The 24,376-nt window shown below is 39.5% G+C and overlaps 1 protein-coding gene across 1 annotated transcript in view; it reads right to left on the bottom strand.

Annotated features, from left to right (window-relative positions):
- The window catches only part of EYA1 (EYA transcriptional coactivator and phosphatase 1), a 145,846-nt gene that overhangs the window by 56,936 nt on the left and 64,534 nt on the right, over positions 1–24,376 (bottom strand). Inside the window, exons 4-8 of the mRNA XM_058023583.1 lie at positions 23,129–23,191; positions 12,746–12,826; positions 10,806–10,875; positions 10,257–10,402; positions 6,068–6,205 (exon numbers count right to left, since the gene is read on the bottom strand). Coding sequence (XP_057879566.1) covers positions 6,068–6,205; positions 10,257–10,402; positions 10,806–10,875; positions 12,746–12,826; positions 23,129–23,191 — 498 coding nt within the window. The remainder of the gene's footprint in view (positions 1–6,067; positions 6,206–10,256; positions 10,403–10,805; positions 10,876–12,745; positions 12,827–23,128; positions 23,192–24,376) is intronic.

Raw genomic sequence — 24,376 nt, forward strand, 5'->3', positions numbered from 1 at the left:
CTCAGCCCCTCACAGGAGCAGCAAAAGCCATAACTCCCTGCTCCAAACAGCTCAATCCCACTGCAAAGCCATTAGGACTCACTAATCGATCAGAGACAGCCTTGGGCTGCAAACCTCCCCTCTTTTGACAGAGTGTACTGGGCATGACACAAGAGAAAAAAAGTACCTCTCTGAAAAGGGAGCCCCAAGATGGAATTTAGCCCAGAGACTGAATTGCTGCCTTCATCTCCCTCCTCCAGCTTTCATGAGCCACCAAAAATAGACAGATGGGGCTCTCTAATACCCAACCTGAGAAGCTGTTCCACTAAAAGGGCAGCGACCCCCTTTCAGCTGTCTTGCCCTCGCTGGCTGTAACCCAGGAGTGACACAGCCACCAGTTGAGACATATGGATGCACAGGGTGAAGCTACATAAGCCACCACAAAGTCTGTAATGAGGCAACCTCTTGAACTCATCCAGCAGGAGAGCACCAGTCAGCACAGGTTATTAAAGTGCACAGGTTGTTTACAGCCTCCCTCACCACCAAAATCTGCCTCAGTGCAAAGATATACAGAGGCTTTGGGGGTAAAACTTGCAGGTGAGCAAAGGAGACAAGGAGGGATGAAAATCAACAGGGAGTCAGACACACAGATGCACCAATCCTCTGACATACCTGACACAACTCAATTAATAAACAAACTCAAAAAGAGGTTACTTATTGGGAGAAGCAACATTTCTTGCAAACCCAGAGGACAGAATGCAGGCAGGGGTCCGTACTTATTACAGCCCCTGAAGGACATTTGTCCCTCAAAATGCTATTTACTTTTCTTAAACAAAAAATACCAGACCAATAGGTATTGTAGCTAAGAGAAGTTAGAAGGAAAAATATTTAAATGTTTTGACTGCAAAAGTTACTAAAACTACATACAAGTTAAGTCTCAAAGAAGTAGATGAGAAGTTCAACAGCAATGGGAGTAAAGGATGAAGCTTAAACTTAATGTATGAAATAACTATAAACATTTATCTTCTATCTTCCACTAGTGCAAAATCTCCGATTGTTGATAGATGCTACTAATCCTGTGAACTAAAATCAGATTACTTCAGCAGAGGAGTTGACATCCAAGTTTAGCAGATAGTACAGATAAACAGTACTAATGAGAAAAACATGTTGTTTTAAATTTAATTTAAAATTGGAAAACAGATGTTATTTTTTTTATTGTGACAAACACGAAAGCCAAAATACATCTGAAAAATACTTTAAATTGCAATTTGAAATAATATTTTATTTCTAATAGTGCTCTGGCTGGAAAAACATAAATCACTGTGTCTCTTCTTATTTCTATAGGGTTTTTTGCAGATGCAGTAATACATTCAAACCCAGGTTTTAAAGGCGCACAGTTTGAGCCACTCTAAAAAGATATAAAAGGCCTCTCATAGTCATAAGTAGAAAAAAACCCAGACTTTGTTTGAGGAATATATTGTCTTTCCTCAGAAAGTTTGGAAAATAATTTGCAAGAGCAAATGAGAAAAGTAATTACATGCCAGCCAGCATCTCTCCCTCTCAGACAAAGACACACACACAGTAACGTGCAGATCTCTCTTTCATCTCATGGTCAGCACTAGCTTCTATGGAGGAGGGGTAAGGGTCTCCTAGACCGTAACAAACGTGAAGCAGGTTTCTCAGAAACAGCTCTGTGGGCCACCCAGAACTACAGGCCTGAAGTTGTTTTTAAACTACTCCTGATTTTGCAAATTGTTTTTTAAATATTCAGCCATAACATGGCATAGAGCCGCTACCCTGCCTCAGCCGAACAAACACAAAAATAAGAATCACTACAAAACGTGCAAGATTTACTGCCCTAAGCTGGCTGGCTACATAGCTTTAAAATGTGATAAAAGCTGTAAATTGCAGGTCAAAGGTCTATTTTGCAAAGAGCTCTGACCCACATTAAAGCTGGGAATCCCAGTCAGCATCGGAAGGCGGCCGGACCCTGCTGGGAGTAGGGCGCGCTCCAGGTGCGGGGCGCGCCCTGTGCCGCCGCAGGCACGGGATAAGGTCCTCCCCCGTGTATTGGGACAGAAGCCCATTTGCCTTCCTAGCTCAGCCTCCTTGCCATGGGCTATGTCTATCATCAGGGTACAATGTATGAGGCAGAAGTTTAGTGCAGCTCTCTTGGGAAAGCCTTCGACGGCCAGATGGGCTATTTAAGCTCAAGGTTTTCTTCCGTTTGCTTACAGTGTTTAAAAATCCTTGGCAAACTCCCCCTTGTTGTCCTAGTAACTGCTTAGCCATCCAGCACAATATTTTTATACTGTATAATAATAACCAAATACCTTAACGTTTACTTTTTTACGGTTGAATTCCCAAACCAATGGGATAGTTATGCTCTATTATCACAGCCTCGGTAACTAAAACAATGCCAGTGCTCATCACAGGTCTAGCACCCTTCCAGTGGTAGGGTACTCGGTGGAAGGTACAAGCCATGCTTTTTATCACAATCAAAGGAGACCCAAATAAGACATTTGCAAATGGAGTTCTTTCCTTGCTGTTTCCCTCAGCCCTTCTCCACTCCATTTATCCTCACTGTGCAATCCTTATAAATCTGCCAATATAGGAACAAGGGCCCATTCCCACAGCCATTAGTCATGTAAGTGGTCTTTCAACATCTATGAAGCAACTTATATGAAAAACAGCTTAAGGAACACACTCGTTAAATAAAGTAGGGGGGGGGAGAGGGGAGTGGGGAGATGGGTCACAGAACTGCCTGAATCCTCTTGTCACCTTCTCCCCTATGCACTCTGTTAATGAGATTATAAATTTGTGACAAACAAAAATCCAATTACCAGAATAAATTTAGCAAGGAGTCACAGGCAGCAATTCTCCTTACAATTTTCATAAGCTGGCAGCCTCTCCCCCCACTATTGTTGGGTGACTAATGACACTGTAATTTTAGCAGGGTCAGGAAAAGCACTGGGTTTAATTGGCTGCACACGCACCGCGAGGCAGCGTCTCTGCATTGCAGGCAGACATCCATCCCAGGGAGAGGAACCAGAATTAACTCCAAAGCTTTGGAGCACGAGATAACCCCAGTCAGGGAACACGAGCAGGACAACTGCAAGGCCGCTAGGAAATCCCCTTTGCCGCAGGCAGGAATGCCAGCAGGGCCCCGAGCTGCTGTCATGTAACGCTCGGCTGCGGAGTAGGTTGTGGGATCTATTATCTCCATTTAGCAGCTCAGCAGCTGCACGCAGGAGATGAAGAACAGCTATTGCAGGCTATGACAAGGCTGGGGTTGCAGCCTGCCCATATACTGCTAGAGGGAAAAGGGAGAATAAACTCATTTTCCTCTCTGGAGGTTTCTGCACAAACAACTGAACAGCAGCGGCAATAACCCCGTCTTCTGTCATGAGAATCAATTTTGTCCTTAAATAATAGTTGAAATTATGAATAGGTTCTCCTTCTGAAATTAAATCAGGAAACAAATGTTCCTGTTTACTTTCAACAGCTGTTCAATCAAAAGGAAGAATTAAGTCAATTTAGAGTTGTTTCAAATACACAAGTTTACTTAATGAAAATATCACTAAGACATATATTCTCACATGTAGTACAGACATATATTGTCAAACATTTAACTGCAAGAAAGACCTGTTCAGAAATGTGATTCTTTTCTACTTAGCAACTAACAACTCCTCCAGTCCTTTCATTTGAAATATTCCCCTTATTTCCAATCTTATGGTCTCTAAGGTTTCTGTAGAAAACCAGTCCTTCCCTCACCCACACATTGTGCTATTTATGAGCACAACAGAAAGGACATACACACCACAGGGATGCTCCAAGTCTGACCTGTGGCTCTTCTGCCCAAGCCAGACTGTCAGTGATCCATTGACTTCCACAGGTGGGCAGCTCTCAGCCCAAGCACAGCACAGCTAGAGCACAAGCCAGAGTAAGACCTCCCTCCTCCCAAGCCCTGCAGACAATTCCATCATTAAATCAATGCTTCTGATCCTTTTCCTATTAGAGACTCCCAAATGGGTCATCTTTAACATATTTCTTTGTGCAGAATATTTTAAGATCCTTGCTTCTCAAAGCATACAGGGAAATGCTTTCCAAGATGTTACCGTTCCATCTCTTGCCAACTGTCATCCTTTGCTGAGCTTGAAAATTCTGATCTTATACAAATTTTGCATATAACAAAGAAAAAAAAAGCAATGCCCTTTATGGCAGACTCTGTAGTATATTGACAGAGTCCAAGCTCTGCACTACTAATGCCAGCATTCACATTACTTACAGCTTTCACTTAAAATTTTCCAAGCACTCTCTACATTATCCTTTGCTGCTCCCTCTTCCCTCCCTCTGTTGAATGAGTTTCCCATAGACATCTGCAAAACTATTTCCCTGCCCTCCCTAAAATCCCTTTTTATTGACATCCCTCTTGAAATCTTTCAAAAAACACCTTTAGAGCTGTTGGATAACCAGTATGGGGTGCCAACTGTACATTATACATAAGCAGTGTCACCTTTATTGTTTCATTAGGCTCTTCTAGTCTGTATGTTTAATTTTAGCCTCCAACTTCAATGGACTATATTTTTATTTGCCTGTAGAAGTAAACACGACAGGATCCCAGTATATGACTGTGGCATGAAGGCACTACTGCAATAGAAATTATAGGCAGCCCAGACATGATTTTTCAATCACACCGTTTTCTAGCAACTGTGAATTATCAGTTCCTTAAAAGCTGAAATGTTGATTCAGAAATTCATATTAGCTGCTGCTGGCAAACATTTTGAGTTTTCCCCTACAGAGAGGTAGGATTTTTGGAGGGGGGAAGGTGGGTGTGGAGAAGGGTGTGGAGGTGTGTTTGTTTGAATTCTTTTGTGTAGCTGCCTGCAGAAAGCAAACCAGTAACCTTGTTTGGTTATATTAACTCTGACGAGGAGAAGACCATCACTATTCAGCATGTAGATGAAAATCCATGTGCTACTCTGGTCCTGTCCCTCTTCCCTGTCAGAGCACACTATAAATCAGCAATATTTGAGATGTCAGATGGTCACTTCTGCCCTATGGAGCTACTCAACACGCAGTTCAAAAGAAGATTTAAAAAAATACAACAAAAAACATCTCTCTTGAGCCTGAGCAAAGTACAGGGTAAATGTATCCTTACAGCTGTGGAACAAAAGCAAAATTGTATTCACTTAGTCTCTGAAAGCACTTCTGCCTCAAGACATTTCATGGAGTGTTTACTTGGTGGCACACAGTTTAGACTGAGCTTGGTAATATACAAAAGTGCAAAGCTTATAAAAAAATTTGGTCAATTTCTGTGATTGATGACTTATTTCAACAATTCCAAAATCACAACACACCTGATATCTACTGCCAAATTCAGGGGTGAAAAGGCCTGCAGCAGACATCCCAAAATAACTATTTCTGGTAAACAAAGATTTTTTAAAATATCTGTTAAATGGGAACAATCCCAAACCAGGCACAACGAGTGACTTCTCAATACAGAAGAGAGAAAAGGAATTGGGGGAACAAAGTGAAAAGACATTAAGTAAACTAAACAGGCAAGTACAGCTACAAAATATAATTGATAATAATAGCCTGCACATACAAAGACTTACAGCTTTTAAATAGACTTCAAAGAAACAGACTTCAATCATTACTTAGCTACCTCCACAGCTGCAGTAGGTATTTTTATCTTCTTCTCCCTCCTCAAACACGCTCAGGTGTCAAATTATATTTGGCACTTCCTAAATTCATAATCCTGTCACGTTTTACAGGACTAGCTTTGTCTCAGTCACTATTTGCTAAACTGTTGCTATTCAGAGAAACATTTTTTTACTGTAACAACACTAGAATATTTCGCTATTTAAAATTTAATGAAGCAAGGGGTCTTCTAAACTGCTGAGAGCTGGCCTGTTGCTCTCTCAGCAAAGGCAATCATCATTCCATCAACAACTGCAATAAAATCAGAGCTAAGAGCTCAAGCAAACATTCATTTTTATTCTAGGAATATAACAAAATAAGGAGGAAAAAACCCCACCACAGCATTAACTACAGCTAATTAATGGTAATATCTGTTTATACAGACCTTGCATCTGGTAGCTATAGGGAGCCTGTCCAGGTTGAGGTGTGCTAAAGCTGGCACCATAGCTGAGAAATCCTGTTTGTCCAGGTGACTGTGACTGTGCCAATCCACCTTCTGTCTTGATGCCTGCCCACAATGCACCTAAATCAGTTAGTGACAGCAAATCTATTTGTTCATATTCAAACAGGGATGGAAAATAAAATCACTTAATTAACAGCCATTTTAACATATACCTACTATTGCCTGAGAGAACAAATATTGAGAGCATGCACAAATTAATAAGGTAATGGCAGTCTAAGAGCACACTGAAAACTGAAGTTCACCAGGGAAAGGTTAAATTCAAAACTGTGTTTCCAATAACTGCAAAAGAAATTTATACATGAACAGGAAGTTGCATTATTCCTTTTTCCCTCTCCTGCCAGAGGCAAACTTTTCCATATATTCATGACATTACACAGAGGTAGATTAGCAACTTTATATGAATTTAATGAAGCATAGCATAGCCAAGCTCTCCTGCCATCTACCCATTAATGACATAAATGAAAATTGCATTGGATATTATTCCTACATGAAAATCACACAGCTCCAAGAATGGTTTTTTTAAGAATTAGAAGTGGATAAAGAAAACTAGCATTTTTCTCTACTAGTATTAAGTACAATGATGATTTTTCAAAGGTAATTAAACGTTAATTCAGTTCTTTAACAAATAAGCACCTAAGAGACAGGAACTATTCCTGAAGCAATCTCCTGAACTGGGAAAAACATAGCAGAGTCATTAATCTGGTGGAGAAATCCATTACACACCACATTACTCTCTCACTTCCACATTTAGTTATAAAATAATCCAAAGTCTGATCAGTGAATGACTTGCTGCCCAGTTTCAGTGATTCTTCCCTCAATTTGTAAGGCAATGAGCAAGCAAATATCAGCAGGCAAAATACTGAGGAAATGCACACAGTTCAGCCTCTGTCTCTTAGTTTTAATTATAAGTTTGTCCCAACATGAACTACCATTTAAAAATAATTATAGCCAAAGTAATGGAAAAGTGATACAATATTCTTAGGTTTCACTGTGGCATTCTGTGATAACTCATTGTTCAGAAACCAACAGTATTTGAACTGGATTTACTAAGTGTGAATTAGTAACATTCATTTGAAAATTACTGTTAATCTAAGTTCATTTCCTGGTTGGATTTTTCTTTAGACAATATTCAACAAGGTTTCAAGGTAGGAGTGGGCTCAGAAACTAATGCATTGGCAAAACTTCAATACCTCCCTATATACAAATGGCAGCAAATTTTCTGCCATCTAAATAATTATTTTTCAACTGTTGTCATTAATTAACCTCAATTCCTTCTGCCAGACCTTCTAACTGCTAAGCTAAACCTGTTTGCTTGTTTTTCCCTGATGCTTACTTGATTCTTCTGTTTCATGTTACAATTAAGCAGTTCGAATGACGAATCTTGACACCTCATTTCCAAGGGGAAACTCCTGTTGTGGATGGCTTGGTATCAACAATCCCTATTTGTTATCTGTTTAAGGACTTCTGAAATGCTGATTAAATATGGCTTAGAGAAAGTTTAACTAAATCAAGCATTAAATGTCTAGTCTAAATTTCCCTTAGCAGCCTGATTCAACACTCCATCTCAGATGGAGCAGGAGATGATCAAAAGCAGCAGTAGGAGGATGCCACTTGAGTGAAGACAACGTGGCACTGACATGCCCTTTTGCAAACCTCCATGCTATGAAGAGCCTTTCATCTCATGGGACTTACACTTGCTCTCATCCCCAAAGCCTTCAACTCATCAAACCTTGATGCTCCCTTCTCCCAGGTCTAATGTACTCAAGGAAGTGGGAAGGGACAGTGACACAAGGACTGCCAGGATTTGGAAGGTAAAGAAGTTGGGAAGCAAAGCCTGTGCTAGATGCTGGTGCTGGAGCAGGCAGGAGGAAAGAGCTTCAGGAAATTCTCCAGCCTCCTCAGGGGCTTTGCAGATGAAGCAGAGCCAGGAGCCCCAGGGCAGCAGCTGTCAATGGCATTCCCCTCCACCCCCCTTCCTGCCTGCATGGCTGCATGGCTGTGGAGGTGGGGAACTGGAAAAATGAAGAGGCTAGAGGTACAGCTGAGCACCTTCCCAAACTCTGCTCTAGAAAGAAAACCTGGGGCAGGCTGATACAGGACCTCACAAATACTCTTTCTTCCAGTAGACCCAGAGTAAAGAAACAAAAAGAAAGAGGCCTCAACTCAGTTTTTTCTTTCTCATAGGCATAAGTCTTCTCCCTTTATACTGCTGTAAGATTTCTGCCTGGATGAAAGGCAAGACAGAGGGTACATGGGGTGTAAACTGCAGATCAAAGAGTAGAATTCTGGTTCTAAGCAAGGCTTCAGCTCTTGCCTATTGCAAATGAGTGTCCTAATGCTCCCCAATTTCATTTGGGAGCACAGATTATATGGCATGCCTTAAATAAGCAAAAAATATATGTTAAGTCCTAAAACTTTTTAATAGTTATTTGCTTTTAAATATTACTCCTATAAAGGACATCAGCAGGAGCACCTTAGCACCAGCCACAAGGCACAAGTCCGAAAAGAACAAAGCACATAAAAATTCTCTTGGCTCAGGAGCTGAGGATTTCAGTGGTCAAAAGTAAACTCTGCAATGTAAAACATTGCAAATTTATCTGAAGTCCTAGGCATGGGGGATGGACTAGGCAAAAAACCAAACCAAAACAAAAGAGCAGGCAGGCATGTTAACCCCCACAAGCAGTTGCCAAGTAAAGCAACTCTCAATTACAGCTCCGACGACAGTGAGACAGCTAAACTCTAGTAGTGAAATCAAGGCCTGGCTGAAGTCAGTGGGAATTTTAGAGCTGACTTCAGTGAAGTCAGGATTTAATCCAGAGAAACCAAGCAAAAAAACAAAAAAGTCACAGTTTGGGCTGCCCAAACATAGCAGTCAGCCAAGTATGAATACGAGGTGTCCACAGGAGAAGCAGGTCAACAAAAGCAGGGTGGGGAAATGGGCTGTTTGTTATCATGTCCCCTGATCCAGATGGAATTAGCAGACAAACTCTCATCAGCAACAGGAGCTCTTGTGTGTGTCTGTGTGTCTGTGTGTGTCCAAGACTTCTCATCTCACAGTGTAAGTTTAAAATGTGTTCATTCGAACTGAAGCTGAAACATCCAATTCATAATTAGAAAACTATTTTAAAGTAAGGGAGAAAATAATGTATTTCTTTTGCCTACTGTTCACCATAATCTGCCATAGGATATACTTGAGATCCAGTCGATTTTCAGCTCGTAGACTTCAAGATTCACCAGTTTTGCACTTAAAACTTTTAATACTTTTAAAGTGAACAGCTTATATGGCAAGTTCTGTCCTTTCGGTATAAAACTTATATTATCTGAACACATTTTTACAAAATATACTGCTCAAAGCATGTGGATTGTATATTTTTAATATATTCCCCCAGAGGAATATAAGACCTATTTTCTAATAATGCATCCTTGCTGCTGCACTGCTATGTGGTCTGCCAGCAGACAGTCTGGCAGGAAAATGGTCTCACCCATGGCAGCTTGTTTTTAAATTAAATTTTTTGGGAAATATTTGCTACTTAGTACTATCTCCTTCATCAGGCAGACAGAGCTTTAGTGGCAATTTACCTCAATTTTCACCTCCAGGGAGTTTTAAAACATTGGAAAATGAGATTTTTTTTTTGATGGAGGCATTTTTGAATCTTTTTTTTTTTTTTGCCTGCTGAAAATCAGCACAGCCTCGCAGATTCATCTGGGTTCTAGTAATCTGTACCAGCTGAAATTCAGACTTTTACATCCCGATGTAACCTCACACACTGCTGGGGAGCAGAGCCCTGAGCAAGTCACCAGGGGCTGGGTCTGTGTCATGGAAACCCTGAGATCTCTTTTCCCATTTCACTGCTGTGTTTTTGATGTCACCAACAGAAAGCAAATCATGAACCTCTCCTCCTGACCCCAAAATGGGGTTTATTCTCTTGAGTACCTTTTTAGCTCTTCAATACATAAATTAAACATCACTCATTCCAAGGTGAGAAAACTAACAGTCTTCCACAAGGAATGCTCTAGTGCTGTCCCACTAAGCACTAACCTAAGGGTCCCAGAGGCTTGATCTAAAGAACGTTTACCTGAGGAATAAAAGAGCACGGCCGGGATTTCTTACCATAGGAAGGGATTCCGTAGGGCTGGCCGGGCTGGGGGTAGGTGGCATAGGCTGTGGCCTGCTGCATTCCCGCTGGGAACTGTGCCTGCCCATAGGCAGCCATCGTTTGTGAGGACGGGGTGGGGAGAATGTGTGGGTAGGGTCTGCTATTGATTACAAGGGACAGAAAATAGGACAGACACTGCATTAGACAGACATGCACGCACTTATTTTTAGCTTTATTATAATCCTGCTGCTTCATTAACACATAATCATAGGCTGTGCTAGACAATGGAAACTTTAGGAGACAAAATAAGAAAGAAATAAGAATAATAATATAATAATAAAGAAACCATAAGAAATCAATAATAAAAGAACAAGTGAAATACGTACTTTACAAATATTTTTCAAATACATTCTTAGCATTTAAAAAAAATTCCCTAGAAGCTGCTGCAGTTCAAATTATGGCTTAACAGATGGATTCAATTATTATTTTAAATGAGGTTAAAATCTGCCTATTCCAGTTATTATTATTACTACTACTATTATTATTTTAAAAAGATATCATACTTGGAAGGGTAAATCTGTGGTGGGGAGAACTGGTGTGTTTGTCTTGGGCTGAAACCGCTGCTTCCAATTGCTGCACCAAGGAGAAAAGAAAGCATACAGAAGTGTAAATACACACACCAAAGATAAATATTATTTTTCCTAATAGAATTTCAGAGTATTAACAAGATTTTAATTAAATTCAAATATCATTGATACCTTAGATAGAAAATAATATTTTATGAGGAACTATACAGGAATGCTTAACATTAAAATCTTGATTGCAAATCTCAAATACTAAACTGCCCCTTTGTACAATTCCTGAGCCATGGTTTATTCTTTGGTTGCACACAGGCAACATTTTCAATGCAAACAACCTATTTCCTAATGGAAACATTTCCCTTCATATTTTCAAAGGATTGTTGATATCTCAAGTGCAACATTTTATTAACTTTTAGAATTTTTAAGACCAACATTTTATGAAGGAGCTTTATGCGTGCCTCGATTGGAAACACATGGCCCACTTCAGAGCACACGCCTCTTTTTAAAAAAAAAAAAAAAATTCCTAATACAGACTATGTATTACCTTATTACAATTCTATTTTTTTTCCACCTAATCTGCTGTCTAAAATGCTTTCAGCCCTTTAAATCAGCATTGCAGAAGGATGTCCAGGGTGCAGATGCAGTCAGGAGGAGGCTGCACCGCGAGCGCTCCCCGCGCAGCCCAGCAGACGCGGAGCCTCCCCCAGCACTGCTCACTGCTGTCAGCATCTCTGGGTGCTGCTCAGAGCGTGGCAGCTCTGCTGGCCTCCTCTGCTCAGGACAATATTTTTGGGAGCCCTTCCATCTCTGGTTACTGTCGGGGTGTCACTTCTCCTCTAGGTCCCAAGGTGGGCCTGGGAGCCTTTGCCAGGAAAGGGTCAGCAGCAGGTTATGAGACTACTGTAAGATCAGACAGCCCGAGAAACAACAGGCCTTATGGCTAAGTGCTTGGAAATAAACAAGGCATACATAATTACCCCTCGCCAGCTACCCCCTTCCTGGCCAGCTACAGGGAAAATCCATCATCTTTACACTCTGCGAGGGAAGCAGGGAGTCTCTTTCTGTGCCTTCTACATCCGATAATTTTTCTTTTCTGTGGCCTGTGAGGCTGCAGGCATGCCAAGTGTTAATCTCCAACCTTTACTCAGATCACCAAGATGTATGTAGCTACAATTAGGTACATACTGTATTTTCTTCTTTCAGAGAATTAAAATACCTTAGAAGCCTTTCTTTGGGCTTTCAGGCTTGATGCTTTCAAACTCATCAGCCTTTACAGAAAATGGAGGCTGTGACAAGACCAGGAAAGGGCTGGCTACCAGGAGTCTGACTGGTTGTGGGATGTTAAATTTTGCCACTACTGAAATGTAATCCCACAATATAATATTAGATCCTTTTCTGATTCGATTTGCACCATAAAACCAATGTGCTAGAAATACCACAGTTAGTCCACAGGTGTGCAAAACTGAGCAAACATCTTAGATTCTTCTCACAGTGTTTGTATCTTGTATGCCAGGAGCTAAGATGCATATTTGCCTTCCTCTAAGAAAAGAAGCCTGACAAAAGAATAAATACTTTGATAATAATAAATTACAATAAATGAGGAAGACCTCTTCTCAATTAGAATAATAATCACAGAGGCATGTATGTTTACTCACAGAAAACAAAAAAAACTACTCTGGGCCAGAAAACTCCCTAGGTGAGACTCTCACCAAAGACAATAAGCCTGATATCAATAAGCCTGATACTGTGATGCTCCTCACTTGGGGAAAACTCCTGTTGACTTAGACTAAAATGTACAGAAATCGTAAAAGATGGAAAGTACAAAAAGCTTTTTAAGAGAGGTGTGCAGGTTTAGATCACATGGGATAAGAAAATAATAAATGAAAAAATTGCTGAGCTTAAAACTTGTGTTTATTCCTTACCTGATCCTGAGAAATTGTCTAAAGACCCGTCTGTGGTAGTAGTAGTAGCAATCTCACTGCTGTTCATTGGTTCTGTTTTAACTACAGAAATATAAACAGAAGATATTCTATATGCTCCTAATATTCTTGCAGGTGCATGCACACACACTCACCACAAACACAAACTCAATAAAGCAAAAATCTGCCAAAAAAGTTCTAAATCATGGCTATCAATATTTTGCATTTTATGTATTTGTGTATACAAACAGTGCAAAATACTGGCAGCTATGATTTATTTACACATAAATATAAGATGATCAAGAGGGTTATTCCTGTCCCCAAGGAATAAAAGCCACTGTAACAAACCAGAAGTCCCCATGCAACTCTCTGCACCTGTCCTGATTCCTCTTAATCCTACAGACCCAACAATAAGGATCCACATTTAGATCAGGTCACACAGCATTTACAGGCTTGAAAGACAGCAAATTGAATAAGACAAAAGAGGAAATCAATTTTAAATAGTTTTCGCTGAGGGCTGTTCAAATCTTGCTTCCAATTAAATATTTTTTCAGAAGAAAATAAAGGATTTGTGATGAAGTAAAACACTTTTCTTGTGGTGGATTTTTCCTCTCAAAATGAAAACCAACTTTATTCTCAACAACCCTGAATACAAAAAGAGGACACAGTCCTCACCAAATACTTCAAAGAATGCTTTTACATTTTATCCCTCTGCACCCACAACATGACACAGCTGTCTGAGAGTTAAAAAGAAATAGACCACGTGATTATTGCCTGGCTCATGCTGATTCATAATCAATAATCAATTAATGACTTTAAGTAAAACCTCAAGTAAATTAGCAATTTACTTTTCTGTCGGTCCAATGCAAAGTCTGTAATGCTAAGATCAGGACAGTATCCTGATCCAAAGAGCAAGGATGGGGCTGACTTGGCATGGATGCAAAATAGGCACCAATAACTACTCCCTATACAGTTAGAATATACATCTGTGTTCAGGAATTACAACCATCCCTAGCAGAAACCTTTGGTACCAACTTTGAAAAGGGTGAGGCAGAGCGATGTCCCTCTTTTCACAGAAGACCTTTCCTTTCATTGCCAGTCCACATTCTTATTTCTGCATGTTTGATTTCCTTCACCAAGCCTCCTCCATGGGATTTGTAACAAATCTCTCCAGATTTTACTAATCGTCCAGTATTTTCTTTTGACTCTCATGCAGGATTTCTGCCTGCTAACTTTGGAGGTCAATGCTTAGCTGCACACAAAACTCTGCTGTGTCTGCATTAACAAGCAATGCAGTCCATTTAGGAAAGTTTCATGATGTGAAATGGTTGGGGCAGAGGGCCCAGTGTCCAGAGGCTGGGCATTTTTGAGAGCAGTTATACAGCTTGGGAACATTATCTGCACTTCTGCAAAGCAGCTTTTTTGAAACAAGTGAAGTCCAAGAGACTCCCTAAGGGGAATTACTGTGGTAAGAAAAAGCAGCCATGAGGTTCACTCCAAAAGTGCACTCATGATTTGAAGCATAACTCTATTACAAAGGTATTTCTTAAAAACACAGAATGTAAGTTATTCACCATCCATTTAACGACTAAATAATGAAAGTCTAAAACAGAGATACAATGAGGTATTTATTGCAGAGTGTGTATCTAAGAAACACTTTTACAACATGTTCTACAGTTGTCAACCTAGATATAAAAAAATTATAGGATCTACATTATCTTCTGCCTTTTCTTAAAAGTTTATCACAGCTACATTTTACAGCCAGATTCATACTTCTCTCATAGACTACTACAAGTTTCCCCAGAATTTGCAAGTCTTCTGAGCCTAATTTCCATAATGCAATTGTACTTTGGGAATAACAATGAAAGATGCTTTCCTCTATAGCTGGCATCTGTGGTGGGGGAAAACAGAGGAAGATAAGACAGATCCACCTAACCTGGAGTACCGAGGTGGAAATTTTCAATATGTGCTTTCTCCAAACTCTTATCCATTGCAGAAACAACATTCCATATTCTTCGTTTTTTGGATCACTCCAAATTAGTAGTCCGAGGGCTACAGCTGAACTGCTTCACACAGTATAGAGAAGTATAGTGTCAGTTTTTCTAAATAAAAAGCAGCCCTTCTGAAAAGGACTTGGGATTTCTGGAGGATGGGAAGTTAGGTGAGAGCTGGAAATGTCCATTTCCAGCCCAGAAAGCCCAGCTGCATCCTGGGCTGCATCAAAAGCAGCGTGGCCAGCAGGGCAAGGGAGGGGATTCTGCCCCCTGCTCTGCTCCCTGAGACACTACTGGGAGAGCTGCATCCAGCACAGGAAGGACATGGACCTGTTGGAACAAGTCCAGAGGAAGGACACCAAGATGACTGGGAGGGTGGAGCACCTCCCCTGCAAGGAAAGGCTAGGACATTTGGGACTGTTGAGCCTAGAAAAGGTTTTGGGGTGATCAAATTGTGGCTTTCCAGTACATGAAGGGAGTCCACAAAAAGAATGGAGAAGGACCTTTTACAAGAACATGTAGTGTCAGGAAAAGGGAGAATGGATTCAAAGGGAAAGATAGTAGGTTTATACTAGATACCAGAAAGAAATTCTTTACTCTAAGGGCAGTGAGGTACAGGAACAGGTTGCCCAGAGGAGCTGTGGCTGCCCCATCACTTGAAATGTTCAAGAATAGCTTGGATGAACCTTTGAGCACCTATTTGGATACTTGTTCAAGATACTGTTTTCCAACAAACATAATCAAAATCTAATTTCTGTTTCTATAAGTAATGGGCAATACTTCTGTGCAACATATTTTAAAACTGAATGCTGTTTACTACACATATTATTTTAAAGATATGGAAAAAATATTAAATACAATGCACTGCCATCTTCATGGGAAGGAATTCTAGTTGCTGACTAAGGTGCTCACCAATTTTTCATAAAAACTTTGTCTTCTCTCTCAGCTGTTTTATCTCCTGAATATATAAAAATCCCAGGATATAAGAAAGGATGTTCCCACTATCCTGGATACCTGCATCAGGATACCCATTACTTGGGTGATAATAAATATGCCCTAGAATGCTGTCTTTAGAAACAATCACAACCTTAATGAACCTTTGTGGCAAAGATAGCTGGGAATTTAATAAAGATGAATAGGTACTGAAAAACTCTCTATTCTCCAAGCACTCTAAAATGCCTGAAAATTGCTGCATAATTCCTTCTATCAGCCTAAGCACTTTTAAGAGGATGAAATCTTCCTATACAAATAAATTGAGAAGAATAGCCATGGGTTTACCTGTTGGAAATATTTACATGTACTCTTACTGCAAATGAAGGTCTCTTTGTCCAAGACAAAACTCAACTGCCATGGAGCATCTTTCCCCCCAGAATCACAGGGAAAGAGAACTGCCAAGGGATTGCCTAAGAATACAAGGCTCACAGTCTATCCCAGCAGCACATGAATCATCCATGTCTATGATGAGAGACATATGGAGCTGTCCAAGGAAGCCAGGCTTTGGCTGGGCACAGATCTGGCCCTGCCACATGCTGCTTACGGGTGCTCTGGAGTTCAGCTCTTCACATTTTCCATGGCAATTAACATTTCTGCAACGTGTCCTAAGCTTTCACAAGATGACACTGGGACATGAGTGGGAATATTGCCACATCTAGACAACACACATGGCAAGCTTGCCAGGACCAGCCAACACCATGCTCACTTGTGGTAAAAACTGTGAAAAGTGACACAAGAAAAGTTCCCCTTCCTGCTGTTCCTTTATCAAAACTGACCTTTACAGAGATGCAGAATCATCAGACTTGAATTCTAGAGACAGACCCTGATTTAGCAATGTACTACTAAGTTTTAGTGCCATCCAAATCACTCATGTATGAGATTATCAATAAGAAGTCCAAGAAGCAGACTAATGTCTTCTTAACCTGCTGCAAAAAGTGTGTTTATTTACAACCAGTGATTTTGATTTGCTTTATATATGGAGGAGCTTAAGTAATTATGTCAACAAAGAGATTTTTCCCCCTTACTTTTGCTTCTAGTAATTTGTGAGATTCTAAAAGTACTTAAAAAGAAACCGTGTAAGAAAATGCATGGAACAGTAGAAAAAATAGGAGTAGCAGATAATAGCACAAATGCTAGCTTGAAGAAAAAAAGAAAAAAAAATTCAGAGATGCCACAACCGCTGATCTAATGTTATATAGATTGTTAAGGTTTTTTTTCTAAAAGAACTCAGGGACTGCAAGTGCAATGTGCCCTGTTTTGTCAGTTGTATAGCAAAAGGTGGTCAAAAAATGACTGACATGGCAGTTTCTGAACTCTATTGAGAGAGAGAACTCCAGACCAGAACGCACAAGTTCATGTGGTTCATTGGCCAAGTAACAACTTTCTGAGTTCACAGCTTATCATGCAGTCCCTGGTATATATATCAGTAAAGACTGTTATGAGAATGAGATGCTGGCTGTTTTAAATATGGATTTTGAGACCTAATATTTGGCTACTCTTAGCACAGAAGTTGTAGGAATACCTCATAAAGATTTGCACCTTCAAGCATGCAAAAAGTAAGTTTTTAAAATATCTTTTAAAAATTGCTTTTATTACATTAAATACATATAAGTCTTGCTCTACTGAACTAATTTTTGTTCACAGCTATACCATATACATTAAATCAGAATAGAAATATTGCAAACATTGCCTGACATTAAATAGGTTCTAATTTTACAGTTTTAAGATTGAATTAACACTATGATGTTATATTCTTTGTATTTTACATAAAACTGGGCAAAATTAAATTACTCTTGGCTGACAGCTCTTTCATGGGCTACAAGAGACTCAACAAAGTGTGGTAGTTAGTTTATAGACATATATAAAAAAACACAACCTCTTGCCCTATTTTGGCTGGCATCTTCAAATAATAGTAGTAACTAAACACCATGTAAATCTTGATTAAGTACTTTATGCATAATCAATTGCTATTCATACACTTTTTTGCTTGACATCATCCTGTTTCTGTACTCACTGCAGAAGCCCAAAGTTCACCTAGAAGCATAAAGATAATTTTTACTAACAACAAGACAAGAATTCTACCTGGAACCTCTAAGCTGATTATATTTTCCATTACTTTATTCAAACAGCCCTTTGTTTGTAGTGAAGAATCTTGCAATTATACAAAGGTTACAGGTTACTCAATTATACTAATTCCTATCCAGGATATTATTGTCTCTGTCTATCACAGATTATCAAATCATCAGCTCCTGACCATGAAGCCTGATAAACTTACTTGTTACTGCTCCTCAAAGAAGAGAACTCTTCCTGAATCTTATTGTCTGGAAACTACCAGAAGGTAATTTCCAGCCTAAATTTTTGTATGGTTTTCAAAAAAGTCCCTGCTCAAAGCAGCACATTCTAGTTCAAGCCCAGACTGTTCCCTGCTTTCCCCTCCTCTGATGTCAGAGGCTTCAAAACTTCCCCAATATTTGGGCTGTGGTTTTACCACATACACCCCCAAGATTCTCATCTTCCTCTTGTGCATTTAAGGTGAAAGAGCTTTAACATCCTCGTACCTCCTCATCTAGCAGTAAAAACCTTAAATTTAAAAAGAAATGGTGTCACTGCTACAGTGCAAAATCAGAAACAAAATCACAAAATTCAAAAACATCTGGATAGAGACAAAGCTGGACAGTGTTTGCAGCTGCTAAGCAAGATTCTGCTTGGATTTTTATCTGAAAGTACAGTCAGGGGTTAAAATTCACTGCAGCTAGGAGATGAGAGTATCTGAGTCAAACCAAGGTTCTTATCCCTTCACACTCACATGTCCAATTATACAAAATGTTTTTATCTCTCCCCTGCAAATGGAGGCAGCATATATCCAAAACCAATACTTTTAAAAGTGTCATGGACTATTCTCTTTCCTATTTTTTAAAATTTTCCTCTTTTCAGCTGGGAATCTGCACATGTTTAACATTTTGCAGTGCTCCCAAACAGTATTCATATTCTTTAACCAAAGCCAGACAAAATGACCACAAAACATCACAGGCCCAGTCATTAAGGGCAAAGAAGGTGGTCTTCACTACCTTCTGGGAACATGGAGGTTTTCATGGGAACAAGAGAGCAGCATGGAGAAGTCAAGCCTGCTCTGCCATTACAAGACACAAGACTATCTCATGAAGATAGAAGCACAATGACAAAGCAGGTGGGACTTTTCATAAATGGGAAATAATATGCTCTACATTTGGCCAGTGTCTGAAATCCAGGACTGACAGACTTAAAGCCAAATTCCCCTGGACAAAGAGAGATAGTTCTAGCTTCTGTTCCCCACCAGCCAGCACCAGCAGCAGCAAATTCCCTAGCTTGTTTCACCAAACCTGGTGACACAGGTACTTCACTCACTGACCAGGGGTGAAATGACATGGCCAACCCTCAAGTGTAACCAACTTTCATGCTTTTTTATCTACTTGGGACAAGCAAAATCCATCAGAAGATTATAAAGTGCAAATGCTACATCATCAAGCCACAAGTCTGAAGTTGCTAAGGCTCTTCAAATACTACCCTATTAAGGTGTGATCTTAGACTAAGATGTTCTACTTCTGTTCCTTCTGCAGGTGCACAGTGACAGCTGGGGCTGAATTTCCTTCTCATCTCATGTATTACTGGCCAGGCATATGACAAATGACACTTCATGTAACATTTTTGTTTGGAATCACACAACTGTACACACACATGCATAACAGGCTGCTCCCACTGGAAAGACACCACTCCTAGGATGATGTGTTGTGGCTGGTTTTGAGAAAAGAAGTGGATATCCTCACAGACCCTTGAAACTCCACAGTCCGTGCACAACCACTCTGGGGCCCTTGGGCACACTCAGAGGATGCTCTCACACTACCACACTTCATCCACTGTCTGAAACAGCATGTGTTGTGAACATCTATCTGAGAAGCTTTCAAAAATAAATTATATAAAAATAATAATGCTTCTAAGATTTTCCTTTTTTTCAAAAAGTAATTTGTCATTTGGAGTATTTTGTTTACCTCAAATGCCTGTGGGACCAGTATTGCTATTAACTTATCACTTAAATGAGGTCCTTTCTTTCAGGAAAAACTTACGGAGGAAACTGAAATAGGGACTCTTCCAAAAATGGATGCACATACATATAGAAAAGACACTAAGTAAATAAATATTTATTAGCCAGTCTCCTCCCCAAGACCTTGCAACAGGAGTTGCTCGAGTCAGCAGAGAAGTGGACAAGTCATTTCACTGGCCAAGTGCCTATGAAAGAGGAATAATAGAGCATTATGCTACGTGTGCTCAGGACAGAAAGACTCTTGGTGAAGCAGAAGAATAAAAGATAAGACAGAGTCTGGAAGGAAGCCAGTGTAATACAGCAAGGAAAAAAGGTGAAGAGCAGGGAAGAAAAGATAGATCAAGTCAGCCCCTTGCCTTCACATAAATCAGCTGTATCTGATTTTTATCCTCCAGAAGTGACATCACGTGGAAGGCTCTTACTAGCCTCTACAGACCCCCAGCTTGCATTTGGGAGCCAAAGACCCCTGCAGTTTTTGCCTCTGGCCAAACAATGGTCCTCTTGCACTCTTCTGGGATGAGTGAAGAATTTAGGATCCAGAGCTCTTGATGCTAATACCCTACTAAAAGGCAAATATTACATCTACCTTTAGTATGCTATTATTTCAGGATGCCTAAATACAGAGGTATCAATTACAAGTTTCATACCATCAAGCTCCTTAGTGCAAACACAAGTATAGAAATTTCAGCATACATAATTAGCAGGACCTCAGAAATGAGTAATTAAAAGGTACTGGAATTCAACCAGAATCACCAAAAGAAGCATTATTTTGTCTGATTACCATCACCTACCATAACTTTGCATCCCAAAGCATACAAAAAGCCAAAAATTTTAAGTAAAAAGAATAAATTAAAAATAATTCACTGCCAATGTGAATTGCTTAATTGTAATACTGAAAGACTATTTTGAGTGCTACAAGGTATTTCTAGAATCTCAAGAAATATAATTTACAGAAATATAATTTACTTAGAGAAATCTACATCGCATGCCATAACAGCAATCAGCTCTACCCTCTCTATAGATTTTAACATCTTACTCCCCCATTACTTTAGGAAATACTGAAAACAATTTTTTCTCCATTCTGTAATACTGCAACTTGACAGCAAACATGCCACACAGTGCTGCCTTTTGAAACTCTGAAGATGGATTTATGTTCACCAGACTTAAAACAACCTTTTTAATGGCCACAAATCAGATAGTCTCGTAGTGCAGAGCTATGACTGCCTTTGTGTCAGATCTCATTCTCATGTTGCAGCAGGTACTTAAAGAGTGAGAATCATTTTTTTTCCAAAGGATTTTTGATGTCCAACTCCCTTTGAAGCCTCCCTTCCTATGTATCTTTGAAAATCTGATCTTCAATTTGTTATCCATTTTCCCTTCCCACTTGATATGACAATGCCTTCCCTCCTTCCTTCTTGAACGCTCAAATAAAAGGGCAGTAGCAGGTCTGTAGTGCTTAAATGAGTGAAGAGAAGTTGCTCAGAAAATAACAGCTCCTTCTCTCAATCCTCATCTATTCTTTTCCATTTCAGTTGCGTAAAACATCATCATGATGGGCCACAGGCTTCTGTTTCTCACTCTATGCCATCCATCAGATTTGATTTACATTCTTAAGATAAAAGTAAAGATCATCGTAGGCAGAAACTGGATGCAGTTGTCTGCCATGGAAAACAGATTTCCTACTCCTTTCAAGTTTACTGATTACTCACGGCCTTTCCCCTCTAAAGGGTATCCACCAAAGTGGGCACTGTGTTGGAATAGCCACCAGCTGTCTGATAAAACTTAATGAATGGCAATTTTATGAGCTTCTGTTGTTATTGTTCCTTTAACTCCTTCAGTATCAACCCACCATGGCAATTCACTGGCAAAGGAAGATTAGAGATAAAGCAAAACTATGAAGATTTTGATCCCTACTCCAGTAATTTGTTTTAAGAGATTTTCTTAGGCACGTTATACAAGGCCATAATTTTGATGGCGTCCAGTACTTGCTCTTTTCTACAATAGAGGGTATGTTGTGGAAATATACTTAAAGAGAACAGGAAAATCTCAAATACTGTAGTATTTATATAGTCAGCATCACCTTGGCATACTAGGCCTGATTTTTCCCAGTGCCTTTAGCCAGACATTTTAGTCCTCTGCATTTGATCCTGGGAAACTTCTGTCTGGTCAAGATCTATAATTTCATTGTTACTTCCCCGTCACTGAAGACCATGCTGCCTGGCCAAGAGAAGAATTTTGCTCTCTCAAAGTGAATTTAGGCACACAAAGAGTTATATATAAGCTGCATGTAGAGATTAAATTCAGACTTAATCACACAACTAAATCCTCATTCAGTGCTTTGAAAACTTACAGCTAAGTGTGAAGCTAAAAATATTAGCTAACAAAGTGAGCTATCTTCCAACCACATCCTCTTCCAGAAAAACATCAATAGAAGACAAGTCTGAAATGTGCCTTAGAGGAATTAATGAACATTTGTTTGAAATGCAGCCATTTCACTTTGGGACAGGGTTTTTTTTTCCCTTCTTCTTTCTTCTTCCCCTCCACTCATCTAGTGAACATATCCTGTGCTTCAGGGTATGGAACCCTGTCAAAATCACACCCATAGTCAAATCAAATTTAACATATCTTTACAAGATATTTATAACATGCAAATACCTAGAGGCCCTTCTTCTCAGTCACATGAAGATCTCTTATGCTAGGGAACGAGGGCTCTTTCACATTAGTGAGAATCTGTGCATGGTAGAAGCTGATTTCACATATTATATTTGACATGTGAAGATTCAGCAACCCACATCTCCACTCCATGTGCAACAATCAAGCAAACCACACTGCAGTATCTAGAAAGAGTTATTCAGTGAGCCCTTATAACCACATCCTTACAATCAGCCACTTCTGGCTCAGCAGGATTCTGCTTCAAGAATCCCAGAAAAAATAATTTTACTTCAACCTTCATTAAAAAAAAATAGGAAACTTTTGCTTCATTCACTCCACTCCTTCTTAAGTCTTTTAAGCAGCTCAAGGAGCCTAACAAAACATTTTCTCAAGATAAAACAGATAAGCAGTAAAAATTCCACCTTCAGATTCTTAGGGATCTGCTTCACTTACAAATTTTGTCTCTTGGCACACATCTCATTCAGAAATAAATTATTCTAGTTTCTTTGAAAAACTTTTCCTTCTTTGTCACTTAAGAGCAATCAGAGACAGGAATTTTCAAATTAGAGAGCTCAGAGCAGAACGGCCAAGCACAAGCTGTCTCTCAGGACACTTTTGGAACAACATCCAAAATCGCATGCTGAGTGCCCACGCCTGCAGCACCCAAACCTGCAGGGCTCTGTGTGCTAGGGCTGAGCAGCCAGTCTGCAGTGCTGAGGAGGGTCATGTCACCTGAGGGAAAAGGGCAAACAAAAGAAAACCGTTTGGCTTCATCTCAGGAGGCAAACATCTATTGCAAGTTAGAGCTTTCTGGGTAGAATTCACTCCAAATTCTTTTAAACTGAAAAGTTGTAGTGTCAGACAAATAAGTTACCATGGTTTAATTGACTTCCTTCAATAAACTCTGATACCTACCTAGAAGTTGAGATATTATTTCCAAAATTATTTTCTACCTGAAGTCAGTGCATTAACAGATACAACATATACCTCATTTCCTGACAAAGTAATATTAAGCATTTCTCAGAGTGGATGCACACGGCACTACATGTTGAACAAAAAGTCGTCAGATGATGAACATCTTTCAATGTTTCAAGAAACACCCCCTATTTTTATTTTTTTTTTGCTACAAAAGAACCTTCAAGTTATATAGAAGGTATAAAAGCTCATGAAGTTTACAACAAAGGCTTCTGTGAGCTAAAGGAATTTTAATTTGAAAGGGCAATTTTACCATGTACCAAAAGTGGTATATACCTGGTAATATGATATAAAAAAATATAATAACATACTTGTATATTTTAAAGGAAGAAGATTAATTTATGGACATAAAATATTTTCCTGCTTAAACTCCATGAGCACACTAAGCACTTTATTTATCCTTTAAAAAGGGTTTGGGTTTTTTTATGGCTTAATATTTGATTGAAGCAATACTTTTACAGCAATAGCAAAAAGTAAATTATACACAAGTCTGGCGCAAGTCCCTGTTAATCTGATAACCCATAAACTGTCCCCACTACCAAGGACTCCAATTACAATGAATAACAAAGATATATGGGGAATTGAGGGGGGGAACAGCATCTGCTTGATTGACATGTGCCTTTCCTGGAAAAATGCATGTCCATAATCCTAAAGAGTTTGACAGCACTACTACAACCCAGTTCTTAGGGGAAAAAAAATCATATCTTTGCTACAACAGTTGTAGCAGTTTACCTATACAGTTATACTGAAGAGCAATACTGAATCTGCATGACTCTGTCTTCCAGTAATGCATTAAGTCTCTGTTCACACAGCCAGTTAAATGTCCCATATGATCTTTCCACTATTGCCATAGAAATGCTTCAGGAAAGAGCATTTTTTGCTGCTCGTTGCATAAACCCTTCTGTGTTTCATTATATGTATTATGATATGTATTATAGCTGT

Source organism: Melospiza georgiana, chromosome 1 (genome assembly GCF_028018845.1).
Source record: "Melospiza georgiana isolate bMelGeo1 chromosome 1, bMelGeo1.pri, whole genome shotgun sequence".
In the NCBI taxonomy this organism is placed as follows: Eukaryota; Metazoa; Chordata; class Aves; order Passeriformes; family Passerellidae; genus Melospiza; species Melospiza georgiana.